At 43.4% G+C, this 24,338-nt stretch overlaps 3 protein-coding genes across 3 annotated transcripts; all 3 read right to left on the reverse strand.

The window, feature by feature from the left end:
• Positions 1–1,582: 1,582 nt before the first annotated feature.
• LOC146592658 (uncharacterized) lies at positions 1,583–7,037 on the reverse strand. Its single transcript, XM_085310646.1, has 7 exons — positions 6,954–7,037; positions 5,935–6,288; positions 4,755–5,075; positions 3,930–4,029; positions 3,083–3,186; positions 2,789–2,841; positions 1,583–1,969 (listed from the first exon to the last, which is right to left on the reverse strand). The coding sequence occupies exons 1-7, from the start codon at positions 6,994–6,996 to the stop codon at positions 1,706–1,708; spliced, it is 1,239 nt and encodes a 412-aa protein (XP_085166772.1). The 5' UTR covers positions 6,997–7,037; the 3' UTR covers positions 1,583–1,705.
• An 874-nt stretch (positions 7,038–7,911) lies between these two features.
• LOC146592659 (triggering receptor expressed on myeloid cells 2-like) lies at positions 7,912–13,612 on the reverse strand. Its single transcript, XM_085310647.1, has 4 exons — positions 13,481–13,612; positions 10,464–10,808; positions 10,048–10,108; positions 7,912–9,603 (listed from the first exon to the last, which is right to left on the reverse strand). The coding sequence occupies exons 1-4, from the start codon at positions 13,521–13,523 to the stop codon at positions 9,456–9,458; spliced, it is 597 nt and encodes a 198-aa protein (XP_085166773.1). The 5' UTR covers positions 13,524–13,612; the 3' UTR covers positions 7,912–9,455.
• A 3,858-nt stretch (positions 13,613–17,470) lies between these two features.
• LOC146592660 (polymeric immunoglobulin receptor-like) lies at positions 17,471–23,852 on the reverse strand. Its single transcript, XM_085310654.1, has 8 exons — positions 23,738–23,852; positions 21,993–22,340; positions 21,299–21,613; positions 20,740–21,069; positions 19,618–19,714; positions 18,721–18,833; positions 18,218–18,267; positions 17,471–17,737 (listed from the first exon to the last, which is right to left on the reverse strand). Exons 1-8 carry the CDS (start codon positions 23,850–23,852, stop codon positions 17,531–17,533), a joined length of 1,575 nt encoding a protein of 524 aa, XP_085166780.1. The 3' UTR covers positions 17,471–17,530.
• Between the last annotated feature and the right edge of the window lie 486 nt (positions 23,853–24,338).

Genomic DNA, 24,338 nt, shown 5'->3' on the forward strand with positions numbered 1-24,338 from the left:
CATCAATAAGTCTTTCTGTTGCAACTTAGGTRTTTCATTCATATTACTTTAGGATCTGAGCACCTCAGAGCTTTTATTCTATATGCCATTGCATGCAGATAATGAACTTGGGCATACAGAATTTTAGGTGCTTTCAGAAAGTCAAACACATTAAATAAGGAACTGAATTTGGATATTGAARCCTAATACATAGCCATTGCTCTTTCTTATTGTGATATTGTTTCAGACCCTAATGGTATCATCCCCACACAAACCGCTTTGCCATCTCACAAAAGATCCAAAGCACAAGAGTGTCAGTATTAATTCCTTCCAGTGTTGGTCAATGCAGTGACGAGGAAAACAAAAAGGAAATAACAGTGTACAAGAACAGAAAATGAGAAGTTAGGAGAGGAAGTGAAGAATGCAATCATGCGAGACTCTGTTTATGAAGCCAAAAATYGATCTGTTAAGCTATTGTTATAATGTTATTTCTAGCTTTGCTTTCAGAGAATTTGTAATAGAGGGTTGAACATGAGCTGTGGATAAGGATGTTTGGCCAGACAACTATCTCAAGTACAAYGGCAAAGATGTTGACAGCAACAGAAGTTCGTTCGTTCATTTTGTCTGTCTGCCCATCTCTCCATCCCTTCCTCCCTCCTTCCCCAGAGTTGCAAGAGAACTTACGGGCAGAATAGCATTTGTATACAAATTATATAATTCAGGGACTGCTTTTCTCTGGTTTTTTTCTCAGTCCTTTCCTTCCATGCTTCCCAGTATCTAAGTTGGAATCTTCCTCCAAACTTTAATACCAAAAATGGACGTTTTTGTATCACATTCAGCAGCCTTGGGCCCAACTCGCAGACTAAGATGAGAATSTCAATCAGATGAATTTTGAAGTTTATCTGTAATTCTTCACAGATGTTTGCATCTATCACCATGATAATGGGATTCAGTAGTTTGATCAAAATGTATGTAATTTACAATAAAGTCAAGATAGATTTATACTGTAGCATGGAAGTGGTATTAATAAACAACAAGCACCAGAGGCATGGAAATAYAGTTATATGCTTAGTCTTAATTCTGTACTCATATTTAAATTCAAGACATTTACTATAATAATGTARATAAACATTTTTCAACAAGATGTTTGTTTATTAAAAATGTCAGGTGCGTGAATTGTCTTTCTGAAGTCAATCAAAGAACTCATATGCTTACAGTTAAGCACATTCTTTAATACTTTGCTGATATGGGCTTTATAAGCATGGGAGGTGATTAACATTTTATATATGTGTGTATAAGTGAGCTGTTGGAGAAGTTGCAAGTATGAAAGGAAGTGTATTATGTTCCCATATCTCACTGTACTTTGCTGACTAGGACATTGTGGCAGTTGCTATCAGAGAAAACCAGTTTCCTGTATTTGGGTTTATAGTTGCCTGTTGTTTAAAAATAGAGTAATTTAAAGAAAGCAAATATACCACAGTCTGCCACTGGATTTGCTTATCAACAGTTGAATTGTGATGCTGTACTATTAGAAAAGTGTAAGGGTTTTCTTTTTTTTTCTTTTTTTTTTTTCGGGGAACCTCTGTACATCTATGTGCCACATCCTTTAGGCTGCCTTTTGCCTCGTACCCCATTTATATTGCTTACAATTGCTTACAGATGGCTTGTTTCTAAGCACTTCTCAGGAAAAGTTTATGAATAAGTGCAAGGCTTCATATAGCTTTGTTTAGGTGGACCTGTTTGTTTCTTCCGCAGTTCCAGAATGAGAAGTTGTGGCTCTAAAGATAATGGTAGCGTATTCCACAGGCCCTGAGGAAACTGAGTTGCCTGGTGATTCTTGAAGATGGAAGAAAACTTTTGGGGAAGGTTGGGTGTTGACGTATATAACATCCTCAGGCTTTAGTTGAGGTTGATGCCTTATCACAGCATATACTGTATTGTCCTTCAGTTTCCTGTCTGGCATTCTACTTGTTTTGTTTATTCTATCCTTCTGAAAAAAATACRAATTATGAGAAATTAGAAAGAAATTTACCTTTTTTTCGCTTCCAACTGTTAGTCTTAGTTTATCTACAAGTATAAATATTTACTCCTTGTATCCTGAATCTGTGGAAGAGGGGAGAGGATGCATGGGAAAATGGAAAATATCCTCAGAGAAGTTCAGAGAACTTTTGTACAAAGCTCTGCTCCYGGTATTTAAGGGACTGGGTAGAAAGGTGCAGCAACAGTTAGCATACTGAATATTTAGGGGATTGCTACTAGTGAAGTTTTCCTTTGAAACTTTGCTAATGTTACTGAAGATACAGGGCCAGTAAATAAAAAAATTTTTTTTTGTTATTATATTTTCTGGGTACTATAAATAAAGATATAAAGAAAGGATATGACTTATTTAAGCAATTGAGTTAGATTGTGCCTGCTTTGCGGCTAGAAGTCAGATGATCACAAGTATAGACAGCTAACTTCAGTCTTGCTGGCCTGAGTGTTCATAGCAATGAATGCTACTGAGTGCTTTATAAGCCCCTCTGAGTGGTGAACACAGAACTGGTGTGGCTAGCTCAAGGGAAAGCCCACAGGACCACAGCTTCATTTTTTCAGTGAGCTTGGCTAAGCTAGAATGAGCTGGATTCATCTATCCTGTAGAATAATCAGGATAGACTGCAGAGCGTAGCTGTTTTACTGATGGCTAAAATGAGCATGGACAATGRGAATGCTTCTCACTGTACTTCTCTCTCTTTCTCTTCTATATCTGTTACTATGCATGGCAGAGATAAAACAAAGCACCAAAAATGTGGAATTTCTGATGTCCTCTTACCTGCAGCACTGCTTGTCTGAAAGCAGGATGTCTGCCGAAGTCCATCCCTTTTCCTGGCAGGAAGGACAGAAATTCCTTTGAATGTAGACCCACACCTTAACCTTTTAATTTTAAATGTGAATACCCCCTCTCCCTTCCTTTACATTCAACTCGCATTTTGTGTTTAACTTTCAGCTCAGTCTCATTGCCTTCATGGACGATAATACCTATGAAGAGACCTTCCTTACATTCAGGGCAATGGGAAACCAACCCCTAAAGGCAGGAAAACTAGACAAGGGGATTAGGGAGCTTTACCTGCCCTTTTCCTTCTGATGTAAGTGGTGGCAAGGAGTGTAACAGTAGCAATCAGAGCAGTTGTGGCCAGGAAGGAACTCAGTACCAGGAGAGCATAAAGATTCCTGCAGGGAAGGGCATGATATCAACATTACTATTTATAGCACCAGAGAGACTAGATTGATTTGGGAGGGGATTTGGTGTGTTTGAAAATGGATTATGGTTCCAGGATTAAGTTCAGCATGCAAATACTACTCTTACTGTCCCTAACAAAAATGGTTTCACTGAGGTCAGCAGTGATCTACAGCCACAGAGGATCCTGCCTAGCTGTATTTTCTTTGGCATTTGGCAAACCTGGGTAGCACTGGGGAGCTACTAGAGTTCAAAGGCATCCCTCATCAGGATGACATAGCCCTTCTCAGGGTCTGTCTTTGATAAGGATCATTATTAGGGTTTCCTTTGATCAGGCCTGGTAATGATTCTCATCTGACCTGCTATGTTGTTTAGCTGGGGTTGGTCTCAGGTAAGGCTGCTCATACAACAGGCAGAGGTGTTGCATGGGCTAAAGAGTCATGCCTTTTTAATTAGGCAGGAAGAATATAGTCAAACTGAGCATCTTCAGTTAAGGCCTCAGCTTCTGAAACCAACTTCTGAAACCAAACTTCTGAAACCAACTGAACCTTCTGCAGCTTTTCGTGGTACTTGAGGAAGTTGGACCAAACTGCAGGAGAGAAGGGAAGGCCTGTGTGTGTGCACATGCTTCAAATTTTTGTAACATGATCCTTCAAATTCTGCAGTGTATCCAAGTGTATCCAGATTGCTATAGCTGGTGTCTGGGATTGTTATTTATTTATTTATTTATTTTTACCTCTGGTCCGTATTGCTGTCATCTGTGGGCTTGGCAGTCCCCCACTTTGTAGTGGGAAATGAAATGGCCTCCAAATCTGCATCCAAATTCCAATTTTCTCCTTGAAAAAACACAAGAGCAGGTGACGTTCCTATGTACTTCCATCCCTGGTGACTTTTTGGTGATAGGAAAAAATACTGCTTTGAGGCTTGTAGGATGCTCCACTATTACTGCCTTACTTGTTAACCATGAAAGGACATACCATTTTAGAGAAGGATATGAAAACTGAGATGCTTGTTTGGGTGCTTGAATGCTGTTAGAAAGGAGTTCTCTTAGAGAAAAGACACTTCTTGTGATTTTTGTTTTCCATTTTTCAGTCATGTCAGAAAAATCAAGGAATAACTTCCCCTAAATATCTTCTATATTTCTGCTTCCTGCACTAGCTAAAAGCATAAAAGGAATAAAGTGTTAAAATAAATATGAAAGTTTATTAAAGAACAATGAGGAAAAAATAAATTCTCAGGCAATTTTTTTCCAGGAAATTCAGACAAAGGTTTAGATTGCTTAGGATCTATTTCTTCTGCTGATGTAAACATAAAATTTTGTTAGTCAATGAACATAAGCTAGACACCCCCCCTTGCCCTAAGAATTGGCTACAATTTGTTTAYTACATTAGTATGTATCAAAAATCTATTTTTTTTAAAAAGGGGAATTCAGGAATTCTCTGTATCTCAGGAAATCTCAGGGCTCAGAAGAGATCTCTCTAACACTGACCTGTAATCTTTCTTGTCAAATGCTGAGAATTTGCTGACTTCTAGAAGATCATTAATTTTTTGATTAACTCACCCAAAACTTCCAGCATGATCCTCTTCAATGGTTTGTTTCTCCCCTGGAAATGGCTCTCAAGATGATATTCTCCTGAGTCATTAAACTGGAGCTTTTTCAGACGCACTCTAATCATTTTCCACGAGAAGTCATTCATCATCTCAGTCCTTCCTACTTTAAGAATACTTTGATCAGAGTTACCTCTGATAATAGGTTGACATCTAATTCGGGTTACCATTTTGCACCAAGTAAAATATTGAAGTTTTTTGATGTTGTCTATCACAGAATAAGAGCAGTGGAGAGACAGGGAGCTCCCTTTTTTTGCAAAAAGCTTTACAGGTTCTAAAGAAAATAAAACAATGACTCATTAAAGGTAGAAAAGATTAAAAAAAAAAAAAAAAAAAAAAAAAAGAAAACACGACAGTGTACAACCCACCCAGCAAAGCAGCACATCTAAATTCAGCACAAAAAGAATTTGCAAAAGGCATTCAAAAAGCTAGCCTTAGTGTAATGAGGTTGATCCACGGGAATGAAGCTGGGGTGGCAAATGGGATGTTTGGATTACTAGTACCATTGCTGAACATAAGCTGTATCATATTCCAGGATTGTCATTGCTGTCCCTTCCCCAGATGCAGTGATACAAAGTCACCTCAGAATCCTTATGCCTCATAACATGTTTCATAAACATTCAAGTTTAAGATAGTGTTGCTCCATCTCATGAATCTTTGACTTGGGTGGGTCAAAGCTTTCCTATAAGAAAACTTTCTGTGGGTGGAAACTGCTTTTAACAAAATGGAAAAGTTGGACAGAAGAGAACATTAACTTGTAGTTTTTATCAACTTTTATGAAATATTTCCATACCAATTCCAAATATTTGCATTTTATAATGAATGAATAAAATACAGCAAAATTGTATTCATGTTTTCTGGTGGTAATCCCTAAAACAGTGATTTTCTGTCCTTGGAACTTTTTGATTTCACAAAGAAAAAATAATTTCCCATCCACTTCTGTATCTAGATACCTATAGATACATAAACTGAGCTAAATAACAGAGTTTTACRGTGATCTTGATAACCTCTAGTGAGATCTTTATGTTTAGATACACCCTGTTTTGCTGCTAACAAAGAATGGAACGGAAACATCACTCTTTATTTACTTTTGATTGTCTCCCATCCAGTGCACCATTGACCTCACAGCTCACCTTCACCTGAAACCACCATCTGTATTCTTTGCAGTAGAATATTCTGCAGATCACCCCACACCCCGCACTGGTATATGCCAGAGTCGTCTCTTCGAAGTGCTCTCATGATCACAGAAATCCATCCACGTCCAGTGTCTGTCAGGTCAATTGAACGATGCAGGGCATGGTTAAGGTTCATCCTTTCTGTTAAAGGGGAACTCAAGGCTAAGACTGGACAAGATTTCTCTGACAGCTCTTTGCACCAGAATTTCATCTTATGTAAACTGTCGTGCATGTCATATGAGCAGTTAGCTCTGAAGGACTCTCCCTCTACTTGCAGAAACACTTGCAGATCCTCTCCTGACGTGCATGATTCTTCCAAAGAAAGAAGAAAATTGATACTAGAATTAGTAATAGCTTAGTATGCCAGTTTTTCTTACAGTACATCACTAATTCCCCACTATGACTCTTATCCTGGGCCTCTGAGAAGAGTAACCTAAYTCTGCAGGGTTGTCTAAATAAACACCTATACTTAGCCTTGGTGCCACTGCCAATTTTTCCATTAAGTTTTTCCTTTGTTCCTCTCTGGGGACTTAGTCTTTATTGGCAGTAAGAAAGCAAACAGCCTGTCTATGATACTGTTCACGCTACCTGATCCATCATGTATCTGGAGAAAACAAAACACTTTTCCTCCCCACATGTTAAATGATTTTGGAGTGAAGATTCCTTGGTGRTAGGAGAGGACTCTATTTCAGGAGGCCAGAAATTGCCAACTGTCCCTCTATAAAGTTCATTTTTACTGGAGAAAATATGGAACTGCTGGAAACAAAAATGAGGATCCAGAAGCTTATATAATTAAAACAGGCAAATTTCAGCCTGAACATTTCCTCTTCTCATTGACAATYGGGAATCTTATTCCATGCCCTGCCGTAGCTGACCTGAGTGAAAAGTGCTCAAGCAAATACGTAGTGTGTGCAGTGCACGCAACAAGACAGAGAATGTCTTGTCCTTTGGAGAGATAAGGAGTCTCTGAGCCTTACCTGGTAGTGTCAGCAAGAGCAGCAGGGCTGGAAAAACCTCCATCCTGAAGCAGAAAATAGTTTAGGTCATGGAGAAAAAAATGTATCCCACAAGCTTTATCACGGAGAAATTGCCTCGTGTGGAGGAAGCTAACTTGCTTTGTCACTAACTGTCATCTGCTTTCCCAGAGTGATGATGCCAGTTGGGAGTTGCTGGGAAGATCTTCTAACCACAATTTTAATATACTTTTTGGATTSGAAGGTCGCATTATGTTTACTGGTTACTTTTTACTTTAAAGGTATCACTGCCTAGATAGCCATATTTAGCAATCAGACTGTATGGCTGGAAAAGAAATAGGCAYTTTCTGTCTCTAGTGCCACCTTAAATGCTATAGAGCAGCTTTCAGATGTGTACGTTCTTCATTACTGCTGCTTTGCACTTCCATGCAAGTTTTCCACCCTTCATTCTCAACATACTTGGAAAATCAGCAGTATGTCCACTGGCATAGCAGAGATRGTGAATGGCTCTGCCTGAGATCTCTGAACAGATTGGAGCTGGGAATAGGACCCAGACCTCCTGGTTAGGAGAGCAATTCCTTTGTCTTACAGCATGTGTCTACACTGGGCACTGCAGTACTGGCTGGGTATATCAAAGCTAGCTTTGTGTTGATAGTACAGCCACATTGGTGTGCAACTCTGTATGGGCTAATTTACCCTCTGGAAGCAGAGGAAATTAGTTTAGACAGAACACAACCCTGAACATCCTGGACTGGTTTGGGGATCTGAGCTGCTATTTCTGCCTGTTGCTAAATGGAGCTGGTCGCATGTGTCAAGAGGCTCAGAGTTGGGCTCAGAGCATTTCTGTATGTTATAAACATACTAGCATGCTCTAAAGTTACCTTTTCTCCGGATGATGTATTATGCTCTGATGTACTCCAACTCTTTATCATGAAGTCACACTAAGCAGGATAATCAAAGCTGATTTTATTTGGCTTTGAAAGCAATGTAGGGAAAAGAAGTGTGAATGGCCCTGGGTTTGGAGTAGAAAAGTGGGCTTAGCTGAATGCTTGTTGATTTTTTATTTTTTGGTGAAGTTCAGCACTAGTAATGAGATCTCCTCCTGGTCAATTGAAATGCAGTTTCTCTTTTGGGAGTGATGAGCAATGATCACATGTTGGTAACATCCCCCTAAGCAAGTGGAAAAAGTACAGGGAGAAATACAGCAGGACAGTTCTTTCTTTGCAAAATCATTTGAGAAWTTAGGAAGTAGACTCAGAGCTGAGTGTAGACTTCACATCCCATTTTGTTATGTTTTGCGGTTCATTATGCCCTTCACAGAATCCCAGAATGCTTGAAGTTGGAATGAGCTCTGGAGATCATCTATTCCAACCCCCTGCTCAAACAGGGTCAAACTTCATACTGACTGTCCAGCAAAGATCCACACTGTCCAAGGTAATCTTTGGGAGTGAGTCCTTTTATCGCCTTGAAGACTCTGAGATGACATGAACTTGATGGGTCTCAATTCAGACCCTACTGGAATGATACTAGGGATGACTAGCTGGAATAACTCTGCCTGTGGTATGGTGCACTTACTGGCCCCTCTACAGATGGTAAGAGAGAATTGCATTGCCATCAGTATGGCAGTGGCTTCAGTCTTTAGAGAGAGGAATCTCAGTTACAAAGCTAATTTCTAGACAAATAGTAACATTAGTTTTTAATACAAACCATCCACTACTGGCTATATTTCATGCTTTTGAGTAGAAACATTCAAGGGTTTTATAGAGACAGGTAAGACATGCTGAAAAAGCTATTAGCTCTTTAACACTAGTCTTCAGTGAATTAGGAAAATTCCTTGGAGATTTGAGGCACAGTAAGGTTTTTCCTTTTTTACGTCTTATGGATGAGTAGTTTGCAGAGCTTGTGAATTGCTCCCAAAAAACATATGGTGGTGGAGCACCATCAGTTGAACTTCTCTTTATATTCACTGATGTGTCTGTAGTCTATAACTAATAACATGTAACAAAGCATTTGCCAGTAGCCATGCAGAGCAGCAAAGGTTTATCTGCCTGGCACGGAGCTAGGGGAGAACTGAGCAGAGCTCTCTCACCTTTCCAGTTCCTGCAGAACCGTTTCTGCATGCAGGCAAGTCTGTGCTGGCTCTCTTCATGAAAGTACTTGATATACCCTCTCCCCCTAGCTCCCAGCCCTGTCCTCTTCCATCAGGCTCAGGTGTTACTGGCAGCAACTTTTCAGCTCTGTTGTGTTGAAAAAAATGTTGATCAGAAGCAATGAGAAAAGGTGGCAGATGCTGGCATTCCCTCTGTAGAGTTCATTGCTACCTATGTTTAGTAGGCGATCCTTATGGCAGGTGGCAAAGCATTCTTTGCCTGTGAACGTTTGACTTTCTTTGCTATGTGATTCCCTTTTATCTTTGAGTTGGCTCTAAGCAGTGTTTTCCCAGGAGGGTCTGATTCCATCCCATGCGTGCTCAGCCAGGCTACCAGGGAAGGGAGGAGCCGCTGTTCATTGAAGCTCTGGTTCTTCTCCTCTGTGTTTGTGTCTGTTTTTCCTACTGCTGGCAACAGTAAAGATCAGCACAGCCACCAGGAACTTAGTAACCAGCATTGCAGTAACAGTGTAGAAGACAGTGACATCAGCTGCAGGAGTGGTGCTGTGGGGAAACATAAAAACAGCAGTAAGGCTTAACTAGCAAGAAGGTGGTTCAACCTTTAAAGAAACTCTTGTGTTTTGGCAATATACAATGCAAAGATGATAACATCCTTTGCAATAGGCAGTCCCTACCTATGCACAACAGAGTCTGGAAGGTTGGAACAACTATGATGATAGGTTTTAACTGTAAGATCTCACATAAAGATTAATTATGATCTGCAGCAATTGTTTTGCCTGRCATTGAAATGCTGCTTTTTCTGGATTAGGAAACAACTGCTACTTAGAAACCATGTAGTAGCTCTGAAAATTGTCATGGATTAGGAAGAAGTAGAGAACATATAGCATGGTGGTGTACCTCTCAGCTTCAGAGGGGGTACAAATACTAACCTGTTTTAGCCCTAGGAAGGTTAGAGATCACAGCATAAGACAGAGTTTTACCACTYACCTGGAGATGCTCTGCACAGCGCTAGGCTCCTGTGGCATTTCAGTCTGCACTGTACCTGATACTAGAAAACAGAGGAGTTTAATCTGCAAATGTTTAAAGGTGATATGCATTGGTATTACCAACACCAGTATCCTGGCTAAGCATAGATAACCAAGGTGAGATTGGGCACTGGGCAGTGTGCCCAAATATTAATCTGGGTGCTGACAAGGGGAGAGACATGCACTGGGGGTGATGCAACAGTGAGTTCATGTTGCTGTAAATCAGGAACTAGAAAAAGGGAAATGAAGCACAGTACCTCCTTAGAGAGAGGTCAGACAAGACTGCATGTTTGCCAGTGAGGCATTGGCTTCTGCAGACATGCCCGAAATTTAAGTAAGAACTTGTGATCTGATGAAACTCAGAGYCCCAGGACCTACCTGTCAACACTTCTACTTGCACCTTCTGTAAAGTCTTTGTTTCTCCCAGATAGTCAGTTTTGCAGTGGTAGAGCCCAGCATCCTGCTTCTTGAGCCTCTTCATGGTCACCGTCAGGACCCCTTCGTGGACATTGTCACTGATGGAAGTGGTGCCGTTCCTGTTCTTCAGGAATTGCAGCCAGAAGCGGCGAGCRCTCACCACATGTTGGCACTTGATCTCATCAACCTGCTTGCACCAGCTCTTTTCTCTCCACCGCTCCTGCCAGGGGTTATAGGTGCAGTTGATAGAAATGGTCCCACCTTCCATTCCATATACCACAGTGATGTTCTCTGCAGCACAGGCTGCTGGGAGAGAAGGAGGAAGCTGTGAGTTAAACCTGTCTCTTACCTGTCCCTTATCACTATGTTCATGCTAAATGAATGTCTTTTCCCTTTTTCACAGCTCTAGCGATGGCTGCTGTCTACTGTAGAATCTTTACTGTAGGGCTGTGTGACCCATCCACCTCCCTTGTGAAACATGAATGTGCTCAGATTCAGAGTCTTCATTCAGATTTTCTTAAAGTACTTCTCTACTGATCCCTCTAATGGGTATATCATTAAGCTCTTGCTAGGCAGCTGTTATTTTGTGAGGGACTAAAGGAGGGAGGAGGTATCAACTTCATTAATATTTAAACATTTTCTGAAGCTCAGCAAATTTTGGTTTTCATCTACCCCTTCTGGCTTTGTGATGACTGTCCTGGATTGCAATCCGGAGCTCAGCCATGCYATGCTTTCTGGAGCTGTTGCGATCCTGCCCAGTAACAGGAGGCAATTTGTCAGCCTGACTAAAGGATTAGCTATAAACCTGCATTTTCCACTGGTGCTGAGGACCACAAAGGTGAACGTTCAAGTATATTGTCTTGGGACCAGGCAAGTTTTCTTGATTTTCAAAAACTCTTTGTACAAGATAACTCATAAACACATAGTTGTCCCAATAACGTCAAATTGTTTCTCAGTAACTCTCAGCTAGTTATGTCTTGCTGTCACATCACACCACTCCTTTGCAGCGTCCAAGCTGCTTGCTTGCGTATAGCTGCAGCAAGGTAGTTTGGTTCAGGTTGTGGCCTTGTGCCCTTCAATAAGTGTTCATTCARGCCGATTTGATTCTGAAAAGTACTCTCTGCTGCGAAAAAATTCTTTGAAGTAAATGCCCATGAAGTTTATCCCCATTTTAAGGCCCTTTACACAGTCAAGGAGAAGCAACACAGCCTTAGCAAAAGCTGGAATCAAAGTGATAGCTACAGACCAGTATCCAGTTAGCTGTTACAAGGTTAAGTCTTAATGCAACTCTTGTTCTTTAGTGCTAGATCTTCGCAATTTTTTTCACTCTATCTTTCAGTATCCTACTAATTTTAGTCCTGTTGACAACTTGTGTTCAGCTGCTTGGCTTTCTTGCTTTAGTTCCTTCTTTCTAATTTCCATTCCTCTTTATGGTAGGCAAACGGAGAAGGGACAGTCAAAGCTATTAATACTTCCAGATAGAAGTGCAATGTGGTATTTGTGGAAATTAGTATTTCAGGGGAAAAAAAAATCAGAGCCTAGTCGCTTCTGTGAAATCCTAGGCAGTGCTAAAAACAGAAGTAAATTTAAAAATAGGTTGTTGTGAGGACTTTATGCTGACTGAGCCTTTTAATAAGACTTTTAAAAATAATTTCAACCATTTTGAGTGAATTGTGAGTTAAAAAAAAAAAGGATTTTCAGGCTTGACTAGAAGAAAACATAAGAATGGATCTTTGCTCTCCAAGTACCCAACACCTACAAGTCTTCATCCTGATATRTTCTTCCAAGCCCTGCAAGTCCAGCACAGTCCTGTGTAATCCATCTCAACATTGTATCTTCTCTTCTATGTCTATTGTGGCCCCTCCCTGCACCTGGTTCTACTACATCCTTTATTCCTGATATGGGACAGTCCCAAGTATTTCCTTTTTTGACTAAGAACAGCGTTGCAGAAATCTCTTACTTAGCATCATGGCATTTAAAGATTTGCTGATGCCTCCATGGAAAACTTTGTGTCGTTAACTTGCTGAGCAAGTTTGCTGACAGGCCATTTACTATTTGTGTTTTTCCTGCCATGTTCTTCACTAATGAAAAAAGTATAGTGAATATTTTTTTCTGAACTCATTCTGACTTTTTGTCGTAATTGAAACAGCTTTCTGTGGTCCCAAAGCCTGAATCTGTTACCTTTCTTTGCACTGCTCTAAGTATCTGAGATCTCCACAGTGTGGCTAGAGAAAGAAAGCTCTCCACTGGGAATACCAGCTGGATCCTGGTGCCTTGTTTCTCATTTAAGATCAACATTGTTCTCTGAGCTGAAAATAGTCAGAGACTGCCATACTCTACAGAGATGTGCTCCCTATTTTAAGGGTTTCATTTCATTGTCCTCAAGATTTCAGAGGAGATGCCCCCAGTGTATTGAGCTTTATTTTGCTCTGCATGAACCATAGCTGCTGCATTTTACATCCAAAACCCTACAAAATGCCAAACAGATAGGATTTTGCAATTTCACTTTCTGAGGAGGCACATAAGACTTCTGTCAACAGTGTCTCCTGTTTTGACTCAAAAGATTCCTGTGAGCTGAGCACTTGAATCATCACTGGCCTTTCATTAAATCAAGGGAAAAGACAAACTCTGAKGAAAGACTCTGATATCGCTGCAGTACAATTGGGAAGGATGAGTAGACTKCAGAACACACTGCAGCACTCTAGTCTTCCTCTACTTGCATTGCACTGGATCTTGCAGTGCACTGACAGGCAGCAGAGCTCTTTATCCATAGCAAATGTATTGCTTTCCTGAAGAGCTGCATGCTACAATGATGTTGTCTTTGCATCCAGAACAAGCTATTGTGTCTCAAGGCTTGTGCAGTCTTTTCCCATAGCCTTATTGGTACCTCATGCTAGGTGCATAAAAAAGATAAAGTTTTGCAGCAATTCTGTACCTTATCCCTTAACCGAAACCCAAGGCCTTGTACGCTTTCTTACCTGACAAGAAAACCAAGAAGGTGAGGTGTATGAGCTTTTCCATGTCTGTCCAGCAGAACAGGGTACAAGAGTGGAGTCTGAGCAAAAGTAAAAAGGACTCTTGCTGAAGAGCAGCTTGCTTTTCCCTCCTTCTTGCTCAGCCGGAAGGAATGAGCACAGGAACTTGGCATCTTTTTCATCCTGTGCATTGAGCAATTTACCAGGGGCAGGCATTACTCTTGCAAGCTGAAAATTCAGGCATCAGCAGTGCCCACTCACAGCCAGAATTTAGTCTAGACAGCCTGAAAGAGAACATCATGTGATGGCCTGAAACCATGGTACTGGGAGTTCCTCTGAGCTCAGCAATGATTTATTGGGTAAATAAATTTACCCAAGCTCTGCATGGGGTAAWTTTCTGGAATGCCAGAAGGGAAAGGACAGTGCTTATTAAGACACTGCCAGGTAACTCAGTCAGTATCAAGAGAGTGACATGAAGGCAAGGACGTAATCTTGGCTTCAGTGGAAAGGAGATTTAGAAGAAGCTGTGAATGAGATGTTCCTATTTGACACATGACTGAGGGCAGGAAGAGAAGAACACTGTGTTGAGGTGAAGCTATGAGGTGCTCTAGATAAACATACAGGGGAGGGTAGTGTCTTTAATTTGTACCTAGAGGAAAGAGCCATAAGATCAAGAGCATTAGTTTAATTTGCATTGGTCATCAGTACCATGCTGATGCAGTAACTAGGGCTGCAATGAAGGGAGCTCCCTATAGCATTGGCAAACTTATAGACCATGGATGGGCTGCTGTTTTTAATTTGTTGAATTTGTTTACTTGGAGATCTTCCATGAAAGTACTAATAGATCCTGGCTTCTTAGCCAGGAAATAAGTAGATAAATCTGCAGATCTATCTATTAATAAACGAGTCTACTTTTTTTTTTTTTTTTTTTTTTTTTTTTTTTTTTTTTTTTTTTTTTTTTNTAAATTATGTTTAAGGAAATGGTCCCTTACAGCATCCAGAAATTCTTTGTGAGGTTTACTGACTCCAGCTTAGGTTCATTCTTGCTACAATGGGAAAAAATATGGCTTCTCTTTGATCAGAAGGAACTGTCTCCCTGAAAATGTATCTCTTACTTCCACTTAATCATCTTCTAGTCTTACTATTCTAATGTCTTATTTTGGCCACTTTGCTCAACCTTTCTGTGCTTTTTCCCCAAGTCTTGTTTCTTTTGGAGTGTCATTTGAACTACAGTTAGAGCTGATCAGAAAACTGCATTTTCTTCACCCTCTTTTAATTATTTTTACTGATTTCTTTTTGTTCCATGATCTCATCTCACTTTTCCATGCAAACCTGAACATTCTTGACAAAAATTGACACTTTCTACAAAATATCTTGTTTTTTCATGAAGCCATTTTCCACTATAGGGGATTTTTCAGTTAATTTTTTACTCTGAATTTACAGTGAAGTCCTGCTCTTGGCTCCATTTTCAAGCCTTGCAGAGTCTACCCACTCGTTATTCTCCCTGAGCTTCTTCTCTGAGACTTGTTTTGACCCTCATGTATATCAGAAGGTTTATTCTCTGCTGCCTCATATCTGATGTTTCTTGATGGCTAGTAGCATTTTTGACCCACTGACTGCATGAATGGCAGAGAGTTAGGGAGGAATCATGGGTTAGATTTCTGGAACTATTTTCTTTTTCCTTCTTTTATTTCAAGTTAAAAGTGTCAACTCTGAAAACCTCAAAGAATAAATCAGCTCCCCTGCTGCAGCCATAGCAAGAGAGGTCTATAGGAAAGCTGGATTTCACTGGCCTATGAGGAAAGAGTGGTTCAGGCCCTTTGATTTGCTGCCTGTCTGCAGGGTCTGCAGAGCTTGATGAAGACAAATAAAGTGTCAAGTTTTTGTGTTTGGGGGAAACTGAGCTCAGCCCCAGCAAACTCTTCTCACATTGCTCATCAGATGTTTACTAGATAAAGGCAGCGAATGTATCATGTGGAGTATTACCAGTAGAGCTAGGGCGGTAATGATATCACTGTCCAAACTCTTCGTGAGCCTGAGCTTTCCCATGTGGTCTTGCATGCACTCAAGTCTCCTGCAACTGTGCAGTAAGCCGCAACATTTAGCTTTCAGCTTGCTAAAGTGTAGGCAAAAAAGAAAAAAAAAATGCTAGGAGTAGGCATGCAGGGTTTCTCCAGCTGCACTGGTGGATAGGCTGGGAAGAGCTGCTAAAATTACAGCACAGTGCTGCAAAAGAAAAGAGAGCTACATTTGTGACTGGCTGGAGAGGATATTCCTGCAGAGATGCAGAAATGCCTCACAACACCGGGGGCAAGAAATCAAGTGCATTGTAGAGGTGTTCGAGAGTTTGTGGCAAGATTATCTGAGACAGCAGGGATTTGATGAGGTTCCTGACTGACCACTGTTCCTGTGGCAGGCCTTGGAGATTGCGTTCCTCCGCTGACAATCTATAAATATATTGCATATCTGACCCACATGGACATCTACTTTTGTAAATAATCTATTCTTAACTGCTGCTTCCCTTCTGTTATACCACCTGGTGTTGAAACCAGCCCTCTTGTGCTAATACTTTTTCCTCTGCTGTCTTTGTTGTGCTTCCTGCAGCTTCTCTGCTCAGCCTGCCAGTTTCTTGCTCTGCACCACTGTCTGTACAGACCTTCCTCATATCTGCCTCAGGGCTTGTCCTTGCAGTAGACACAGTAAGGCAAATCCTATTCAAAAAGCCCCAGTACCTTGTCTGCTCCTCTTGTGCAGTACTACATGTTGTTGCTTTTTTTTTTTTTTTTTTTTTTCCAGAAATACTCATTCTTTTGTTCTCCCTACTTTGTCTTTATTCCACATTGCTTTGGTTTAAGCAACCAGTTTGTGCATCCTCAGGGAAGAGAGGGTGTAGGCCAGGAGGCCAGCCAGAAGTTGTTGAACGGAGTAAAGCCCTTTGATGAGGAGGTGATGGAAGGATGGAGCAGGCTGCACAACCTACAGATAGGAAATCATGCCTGTCACTACAGGTTTCAATCACTAGTTCATTCTGTTTTCAGTGTACAGACCATAGAGACTGCATAAATACACTGTGGCTCTGGATAACCCTGCCCAAGTGCAAATTCATCCCTCAAATTTGGAAAGAATTGAGTTGTGCAGAGGTTGCAGTGCTGGGGGTTCTCTCTAATGCTATCCGCAGCAGCTGCAGTGAATCTACCCCCCAACTTTCTGCGCTCCAGACTGGGACACTTGTGCATGCACTCAGAAGTCACATCACTACCTTTCTCTATCCTACCCTAAACTTCTGTGTGCACACTCCATTTTTTTGCTATAAAGCTAAACATTTACTTTTATTTGAAGCCTTTTACCATTTTATTTCTCTTACCTAAGCACATTGATAAATCTAGGTTATGCAGGGACTTGCACATATATGCAGTTGTTTTGTAGTTAGAAGACCTTCTGGTGGTCTGATTCATACAGCAGGGTCCTTCTCAGTTTGTAAAGTTTGCATTTCAGCTTGCTGCCATGCACCCTCTAGATATTTCCCTTTAGGCAGATGCTAATTCTGCTTATTCTTGTAACTCCAGTACTGACCCCCCCCACACCTGTTATGTGGCGAATGAACCCAGTCACATAAGGATTAGAGTTTTACACAGCAGCATTGGAATGGGCTTTCCTGAACATAGTTGCTGAACCCTTAGGAGCAGGATAGAGCTTTTGCCAGTGAACATAGTTAAAAGACCAGACCTACCCATGGCCAGGCAAGAACTGCTCTTTTAAAAAGGTCACTCCTCCATACGTACCTCTCCAAAACAATCTGCATTTTACTAGAATCCAAGAAAACTGATGTGCAAGGAATCCTGAGGGTTACCCAGCACCTCYCTCTGACCTGAGAGGAGCAATGACAAAATTCACTACTGGCCTCCAGTAGGAGGGAGGTCTTATATGCAGGGTATGCATGGCAGCAAAACCTTAGCTGTTTTCCCCATGTCCTTGCAGACATCTGGTACTCCCCATTCCCTCTCTGTGCTGCATTTCTTTTCTCCCATTTCTGGATTGTTTGAGTTCTGTGCTTCATCCTTTGTCATTTGTCGGTAATTGCTTGAGCACAATGTCAGCATATTCCACAGTTTCAGCTGTGGCTTTCTTGGGAGCCTGACTTTGTCCAACATTAGCGTACAGAGGTTCCTCAGAGCTGAACTGGGTTGTAAAGTTCAGGGTAACATATTTTAGGTCTTTGCTGTCTTTCCTGAGACTTCTCATTCTGTCAGTGCTCTGAAACTATGGAAAAAAAMACACACACACACACACACTTGTCAGCATGATTCAGTGCCAGGCCACTGCAGTTGTCAAAAAAACAGGATGGTCTCAGAGGAAAGAGAGTCATGTAGAAGGTTACCTTTTGTCAAGGCAGAGGTGAAAGAAGAGCAAACCCTTTCCTTCAGCTCCTTTCCTTGATACACATTACGTCTTCAGCTTCCAACCTTTACTTTTAGTCTAAGTAGTTGAGTCATTTCTCAGAGACTGGTAGAATCTACTCCACTGGATTTTTTTTTTCCAGTGTAGTTTCCTAACACCACCCCTCTCTGTTCACCTAAGAACATTCCTTTCTTTGGTGGCATATTAAATATATCACCTTCCCTCCGGCTCAAAACCAAAAATGAACATGAAGTTTCTTATCATATGGGTCAGCTAACTCCTCCCAGAGTATTGGTAGGGGATTTAGGTACCATTTGGGAAATCTGTTACAGTTTTCCTTACCTGTGATGTGTCATCTGGTTTGTCATAGATGGCTTCTGCTTGTCTGTTACCTTAGGAATGAGCCAAAATCAGAGGTTTTAGAACCATGAGAGAAGCTCATGGAATTTACTAGGCATTAACTATGCCTTAGGAGTTCAGGGGAAAGCTGTGGGATGGCCTAGTAAAGGATGTGACAGAAGAGATGAGTGTGCCAGTGAGACCTATCTACCCTGAATCTGTCAGTGAACATGTTACTCTCACTTTACTTCTCTCCTAGAATGTCTCGCCTGGTTGGATTTAGGAAGTGTCTTGTGGAGAGTCTGGAGGAACAGGAGCAGGAGGTTGATTAACTGTGAGATCACAGCGTAAGACCTGCCTTGAGGCTTCCCTAGCTGCACCTGCCTTATATTTTCCAGGGCATTGTGAGCTGGGAATAAGGTCAGTTGGAGTAGAAAATTGATGGCCAGATACAACTCTATTTAGTACAGACTAGAACATGGGAGGCGTCACCACTCTTCACATACCTCTTCTCAGCTGCCTGCGCTTCTTGATCCACAGTGTTGTCATGCTGGTAAGTGCCAGGATGAGCATGATGCCCAGGACCACGGAGAGGGAGATGAAGATAGTTACACTGGAGCTGAAGTTGGGGGAGCAAAGGAGTTATCAGTGTTAGATGGCAGCACAGTATGATGCTGGCAAGGCCTGTTGCCAAAAAGTGACCAACAAAGGGCAGGAACAGCTTTTATACATTTAGGAGGAGAGCTTGGTTTTCATGGACCAACGCTGTCTAGACTGTYATTACTTGGCAGTATGTTTTGAGCTAAACTACTTTCTAGCTTTTTAAAACAAATCAGTGTTCAAGGTTCAGAGAACAATTCTAAACTCTTTGGAGCAACTACTCTCTGTTCCTCCTATGGTTTTCTGCACCTGGCACACTGAAAGCCAATGTGTGATTATACTCTTAAGTGTTATTGTCCTTTGTTTGCAGAGGAAGAAAATCCCTTTTATTTAATGAGAAGAAGGATGAAATTGCAGCTGAAGACTATTTCACTATTAACTATTCATGGCCAGGAATGCACAAAGGCAAGGCAGACTTTGGGGCAGAATCTGAGGGTTTCTCTTGCTGCAAAGAGCACAACCCAAATAGCTAAAGGTAAAAGAGTGGAAAGGCAGCCTCATTCCCAGAACAGTTGTGAGTTAATTTCATCAATCTACTTCTCCCTTTGCAATTGCATTCTGGACAAGAGCTGGAAGAGGAGAGAGTACTTTTTGTAAGGATGTCTGTCAGACCTAACTTCACTTTAAGCAGAAGTCTTTGGAACGCACAGAGGTTGCCTATCCCAGGAAGAGAGGCATATCATGGATGAGACATTAATAACTCTAATTTATGTTCAAGCTCAGAGACTTTCTTTAGGCCTTACCTTTTTGGTGGTGCAGAGGTCGTGAAACTGGTACCAGTGACAGAAGGAGTTGTTTGACTTGCGTTTACAGTAACTAACAAAGTTATTTCAGTTGAAACTGAAATCACAAAGATGAAGAGAGGAATAGTCATTCTCAGGCTACTTTGCATTTAGCAGCTAAACTTTTCTACCATTGCTACCACTGGTATAAATCCATTCATGCTGTAACACATACCACAGACAAGTTGTTCAGGCTGTAACCAGTGTCATCCAGRCTTGCGGAGAGCAGGGAAAGCAATGTAAAGCTCAAAATGTGTGAGGGAGGGGGAAGATGCTCAGCAAGAGCTCTGCTTTGTGTTCCCACCCCGCTACGTGGCAGGGGTATGTGCTATAGGATCTACGGCACAGATCTTCAGGTGTCAGTGAAGTATTTAACAACACTATACATAAGCAGGTAGAGGTTGGGAAAAGTAAGCAAAGGATGTAAAGGCTTAGCAGTAAGAATTGCCTCCAGGACTGCTGCTGTGCCCCAGTGGAGATTGTGTATGCAGTAGCCTGCTCGCTTAGAGTGCATTCAGTCCMAAGCGTTAATGATTTTGACATAAGAACTACGCTGCCCCTTTGCACTCCTCGACTGCTGCATCCCTTCAGTACTGCTCTGCCAGATTCCTGAATGGAAGGACAAAGAAAGGCACTGCTCTGCCACAATCAGGTGGCTAAATATCATCACTTAMTGATAGACATCATGATGAAAGAAAAAACAGAAGTCAAAATTCCTTAAGATGGAATCTGCCAGCTTTGCAACCAAATGTAAAAATCTTAAGAGTCTTTGAAAACCATGGTGTCAGACACTCTAAAGAGACAGAATTGGTAGCGTGAGAATGTGAGCGAAAGAAGCACCTCTGTGAAGATGGCTGAAGGAGAAACAACACAGCAAATCCATGTAGTTCAGTTACAATTCCTCATGCAATCAGGTAGAATTTTAAGAGAGAGAAAGTAAAATGGTGTGGGGTTTGGGCAGGCAAAAAAGTCCCAGTGTGACCTGGGAGGTGATACAAGCTGGGCAGCAAAGTGACTAGAGAGAGCAGGAAAATGGGGCTGGAGTCTGCAGACAGCTATGGCTCCCTACAGACTAATACGCACCCTTGGAAATATTGAGTGAAACCTCCACTATTCGGAAAAGATGAGGGTGTTCGTAAAGTGCACACCAGTACACGCCCGAGTCCTGTGCCTGCAGCTTCTCCATGGTGACAGTGATAGTCCCCCTCTGGCTGTCATCCCAGATCTTGGTTGTGCCTGGCTGAGCTGTCCTGCGATGCCCTGAGGGCTGCCAGTCTGTACGGGCCAGGATAGCGCATTCTCCACCAGCTCTCGCTTTGCACCAGGCTTTCGCCACTGCCCCATAGTTTAGGGAGCTGTATGGACACTGGACAAAGAGCATGTCTGACTCCCTGGCAGCATATTGTTGAGTCCCTGGAAGACATGAGGCATGTTTGGTGAGCTTCCAAGACACATGTAATGGCATTGCCTTGCCATGGCTGGAACACATGCCATGGGCTGAACCGTTCCTGGCTGTAAGTCTGCATGTGGCAGGAGCTTGGGGCTCCTCAGTGGCCTGGCACGGGACGAGAGGGGAGGAAAAGCAGGGGAGATGGGGCTGAAACCTCTGGGCAGCTACACTTTCCTGCAAATAGATACTCACTCTTGGACACAGTGAGCCTGACTTCCATTAGTTGGACGGGTCGTGTGTAGAGCATACACAAGTACACGCCAGAATCCTCTTCCTGCAGCTTCTCCATGGTGATGGTGACAGTCTTGTTCCTGGTGTTGTCCCAGATTGAGATTCTGTTTTGATGGGCTTTGCTGTAATGCYGTGTTGAAGGGTAATGTGTCCTGACCACGACGTTGCATGGATTGTGATCTTCCTTTCGGCACCAGACTTTTTGCATTGTGCTATACATCTGGGCATTGTATGGGCACTGCACAGAGAGCRAGTCCAACTCTTGCCTGTGTAACTCTGTGAAACAGCAAATCTGGTCACTGACAGGTAGCCGTGGACACATGGGTGTCCACCTCCCTGACTGGGCTGGGCAGCTGGGCCTAATCTCCACTGGGGTAATTCTGCTCAAGACCTGCATGCTAGTGAGGAAAGGGGTGGTTTGGAGTAGGATAGTTCAGAGCTGGGAGCCCCCAGGGCCAGCCAGGGCTGTGAGGCTCCTTTACACTGTGCTAGTGTGAGCAGGGAAGGCGGTGGACAAGGCCTGGGGAGGGTGAGGTGGGCTGAGAGGTTCAGGGGAAGCCATTCAACTGTGGTAGGGGAGGAGGGGTGGCACAGGGGAGGGAATGATGTTCCTTTTTAACAAGACTTGAGTTTCAATGGAGAGAAACATACTCACCTTTGAAAACCTTCAGTGAGATTGTCTTTAGTATAAGAAAAGTGTTGGCATCAGCATGGGAAATACAGGAGTACCTGCCTGAGTCCTCCACCTGGAGGTTTCTCATGGTGATGGAAATGATCCCATGTCTCACGTCATCTTCTATTGTAACTGTGCCCTCTGTGACGCTGTTTATGTAGCTATTAAACCTTGAGTAAGTTGTCACTAAGATTTCACAGTGTATGTTAGTCATTCGGCACCAGACTTTGCGTAAAGGGGAGCCAGCCTGTGTTGTGTAAGGACACTGGATGGAGAAAGTGCTTCCTTCTCGTTGGCTCTTCTCAGCATCAGTTGTTTGGGCTTGGAGCCCTGCAAAGATCAGAAGTGGTGAGGAAGGGGGGAGCTGAAGCAGGGCTGCCCACCACCTCCCAACAGGCCCAGACAAACTCTGCCCCTCTTCCTCTGAGGGAGTGGGTGGCTGGAGGAGCTCCGAGAAGAGAGGAATTCATTCTTTCTGCCAAATTCTCCTTCTTGGTAACAAGAAGGTTAATGCTTGGTGTGAAGTGCTGAGATTTGAGCTGGGATTGTAGTTCTGGTTTAAAACCCAGTATCTTTGATTAAAAAACAGTTTACATGACAATATTACTCTGGAGGTAAGTGTGGCACCTGACAACTTGCAGGTGCTAAAGGTGTCTGCCCTTGGAGCCTGACTAGTGCTGTGCATGGGGCAGTGTTGGGAGCTGCCCCAACAGCTCAGCGCTGCTGTTAGTGCCTCTCACCCGCAGCTGAATGGGGGGCTAAACTCTTCCCCATCACAGTGGTTTGGCTTGTCACTGTCCTGGAGGAGCTGCAGGCAAGTCTCCCTGGCAGTGGGATGGCTGTCTGCACTGGGTGTGTGGATAGGGGAGAGGGAAGAAGCAAGGACRGTGTTTGCCATGGGGATGAAAGTTCGACCTGTGTCCCCAGCAGGCCTGAGGCTGGGCTTCCCGCAGCCTGCAGGTCCCTCCTTACTGCATCCTYGGAGGATACCCAGCAACTGAGGGGAGTGAGGCTCCCCTGGAGGGGAGGRTAGTCTCTGCACCAAAGGGCCTGTGTGCTGATGCTGAGTGATCCCAGAGGAGGTTTCAGCAGGTCTGAAGAACTAGGAGAAAAGTGGCAATTGCTGGGGGAAGAGGGAGAAGAATGGGAAGAGGGAGGCAAGGCCCGTGTGGTAGGAGTTGTCCTTAGAGCTCCTCTGTGCCCAGGCGGAGGGCACAGAGCACTGTACATACACATGGGTTGGGCGCCAAGAGACAAACAAACCATTGGCCAGGGAAACAAGCTGGAGACCTTCCTGCCCCACTTCACCAGGCTACCACGAGATGAAAGCTTTGTGATTTCTTCCAGGAAGGCAGGAGAGGCAGGCAGATGCTTCAGGACCTCTGTCCTGAGCCCACGACTGCAGCATGCCCCTTTGCTGGGAGCAGCGGAGCGGAGTCAGGTAGTGCCGTGGGAAAGGCCACCTGGGGAAGGCACTGATGGCTGCAGGGAGGCAGCAGCTCTGTGCTCACACGGTGTTTGGCCTGGTTGGAGTGAGGTGTGCAATGGTGGGAATTGGGGCTGTCACCTTGCCTTCCCATCCCTGCAGCAAGTTCCCCAGCTCAGAGTCGTCCTGGTGTGAGATTCCCACAGTCTGCACAGCTCCCCACGCAGCTGGGGTGGGGAAGGGTGTCCCACTCCTCCAGGGTGTGCTGGCAAGCCTCAACTATGCATAGCCCCTCTCTTACCTGGGCAGCAGAACAGCAGCAGCAGCAGGACTCTCAGTTCCCTGGCCTTCCTCACGCCCAGGGAAGGGGCATTGCGGGGAGCTGCCCACGGTGCCCTCTTGGAARGTGTCTGCATTGTGTTCCCTCCTGCCTCACACTGACGCTGCTGGAGGAAGTGGCTGAAGTCTTGCCTGCCCACGGAAATCCTTCACCGTGTTTTGCAAYGAGATTGATATAAGGATTAGTTTCAGGATGCTTTGGGGGAAGCAGCTGAGAGCAGAGCTCGGCCCCTCCTGCTGGGAGGGGCCCTCTGCTGCTCTCCCGTGGCCATAGTCACGCTCTCCCCTTGCACCAGGGTTTTCCCTGCCCTGAGCCATGAGAGATGGAGCAGGCCCTTTGGCCAACCTAGCCCTTTTCTTCTGTGCTCCCAAAGTGCCCTTGCCCAGGGCTGTGCTGGGAAGGCCTCTCAAGGGCACAGGGCCAAGGAGTCCGGGGCTGCGTCTGCAGGGACTCTCRCGCAGGCCGTGCCGTTTGTGGTCCCAGCGCTCCACCACCACAGCCAATCCCCTAGGGCCCCGTGCTCTGCCACGCACAGAGCCGGCAGGGTGCCTCTCCCAGAGTC

Source organism: Rhea americana, unplaced genomic scaffold, assembly GCF_003343005.1.
Source record: "Rhea americana isolate MKP2758 unplaced genomic scaffold, rheAme1 scaffold_321, whole genome shotgun sequence".
NCBI classification, from domain to species: domain Eukaryota; kingdom Metazoa; phylum Chordata; class Aves; order Rheiformes; family Rheidae; genus Rhea; species Rhea americana.

Bases quoted from the DNA above. Each gene is read 5' to 3' on its own strand.
- LOC146592658 (XM_085310646.1), bottom strand. From the start codon at position 6,996: ATGGAGGTTTTTCCAGCCCTGCTGCTCTTGCTGACACTACCAG. The intron at 5,076-5,934 runs GTGAGCTGTGAG...TATTTTCTTTAG, and splicing joins GATGGTGGTTTCAGGTGAAG to AACCTGTAAAGCTTTTTGCA. The intron at 3,187-3,929 runs GTAAAAATAAAT...CCTTCCCTGCAG, and splicing joins GACAGCAATACGGACCAGAG to GAATCTTTATGCTCTCCTGG.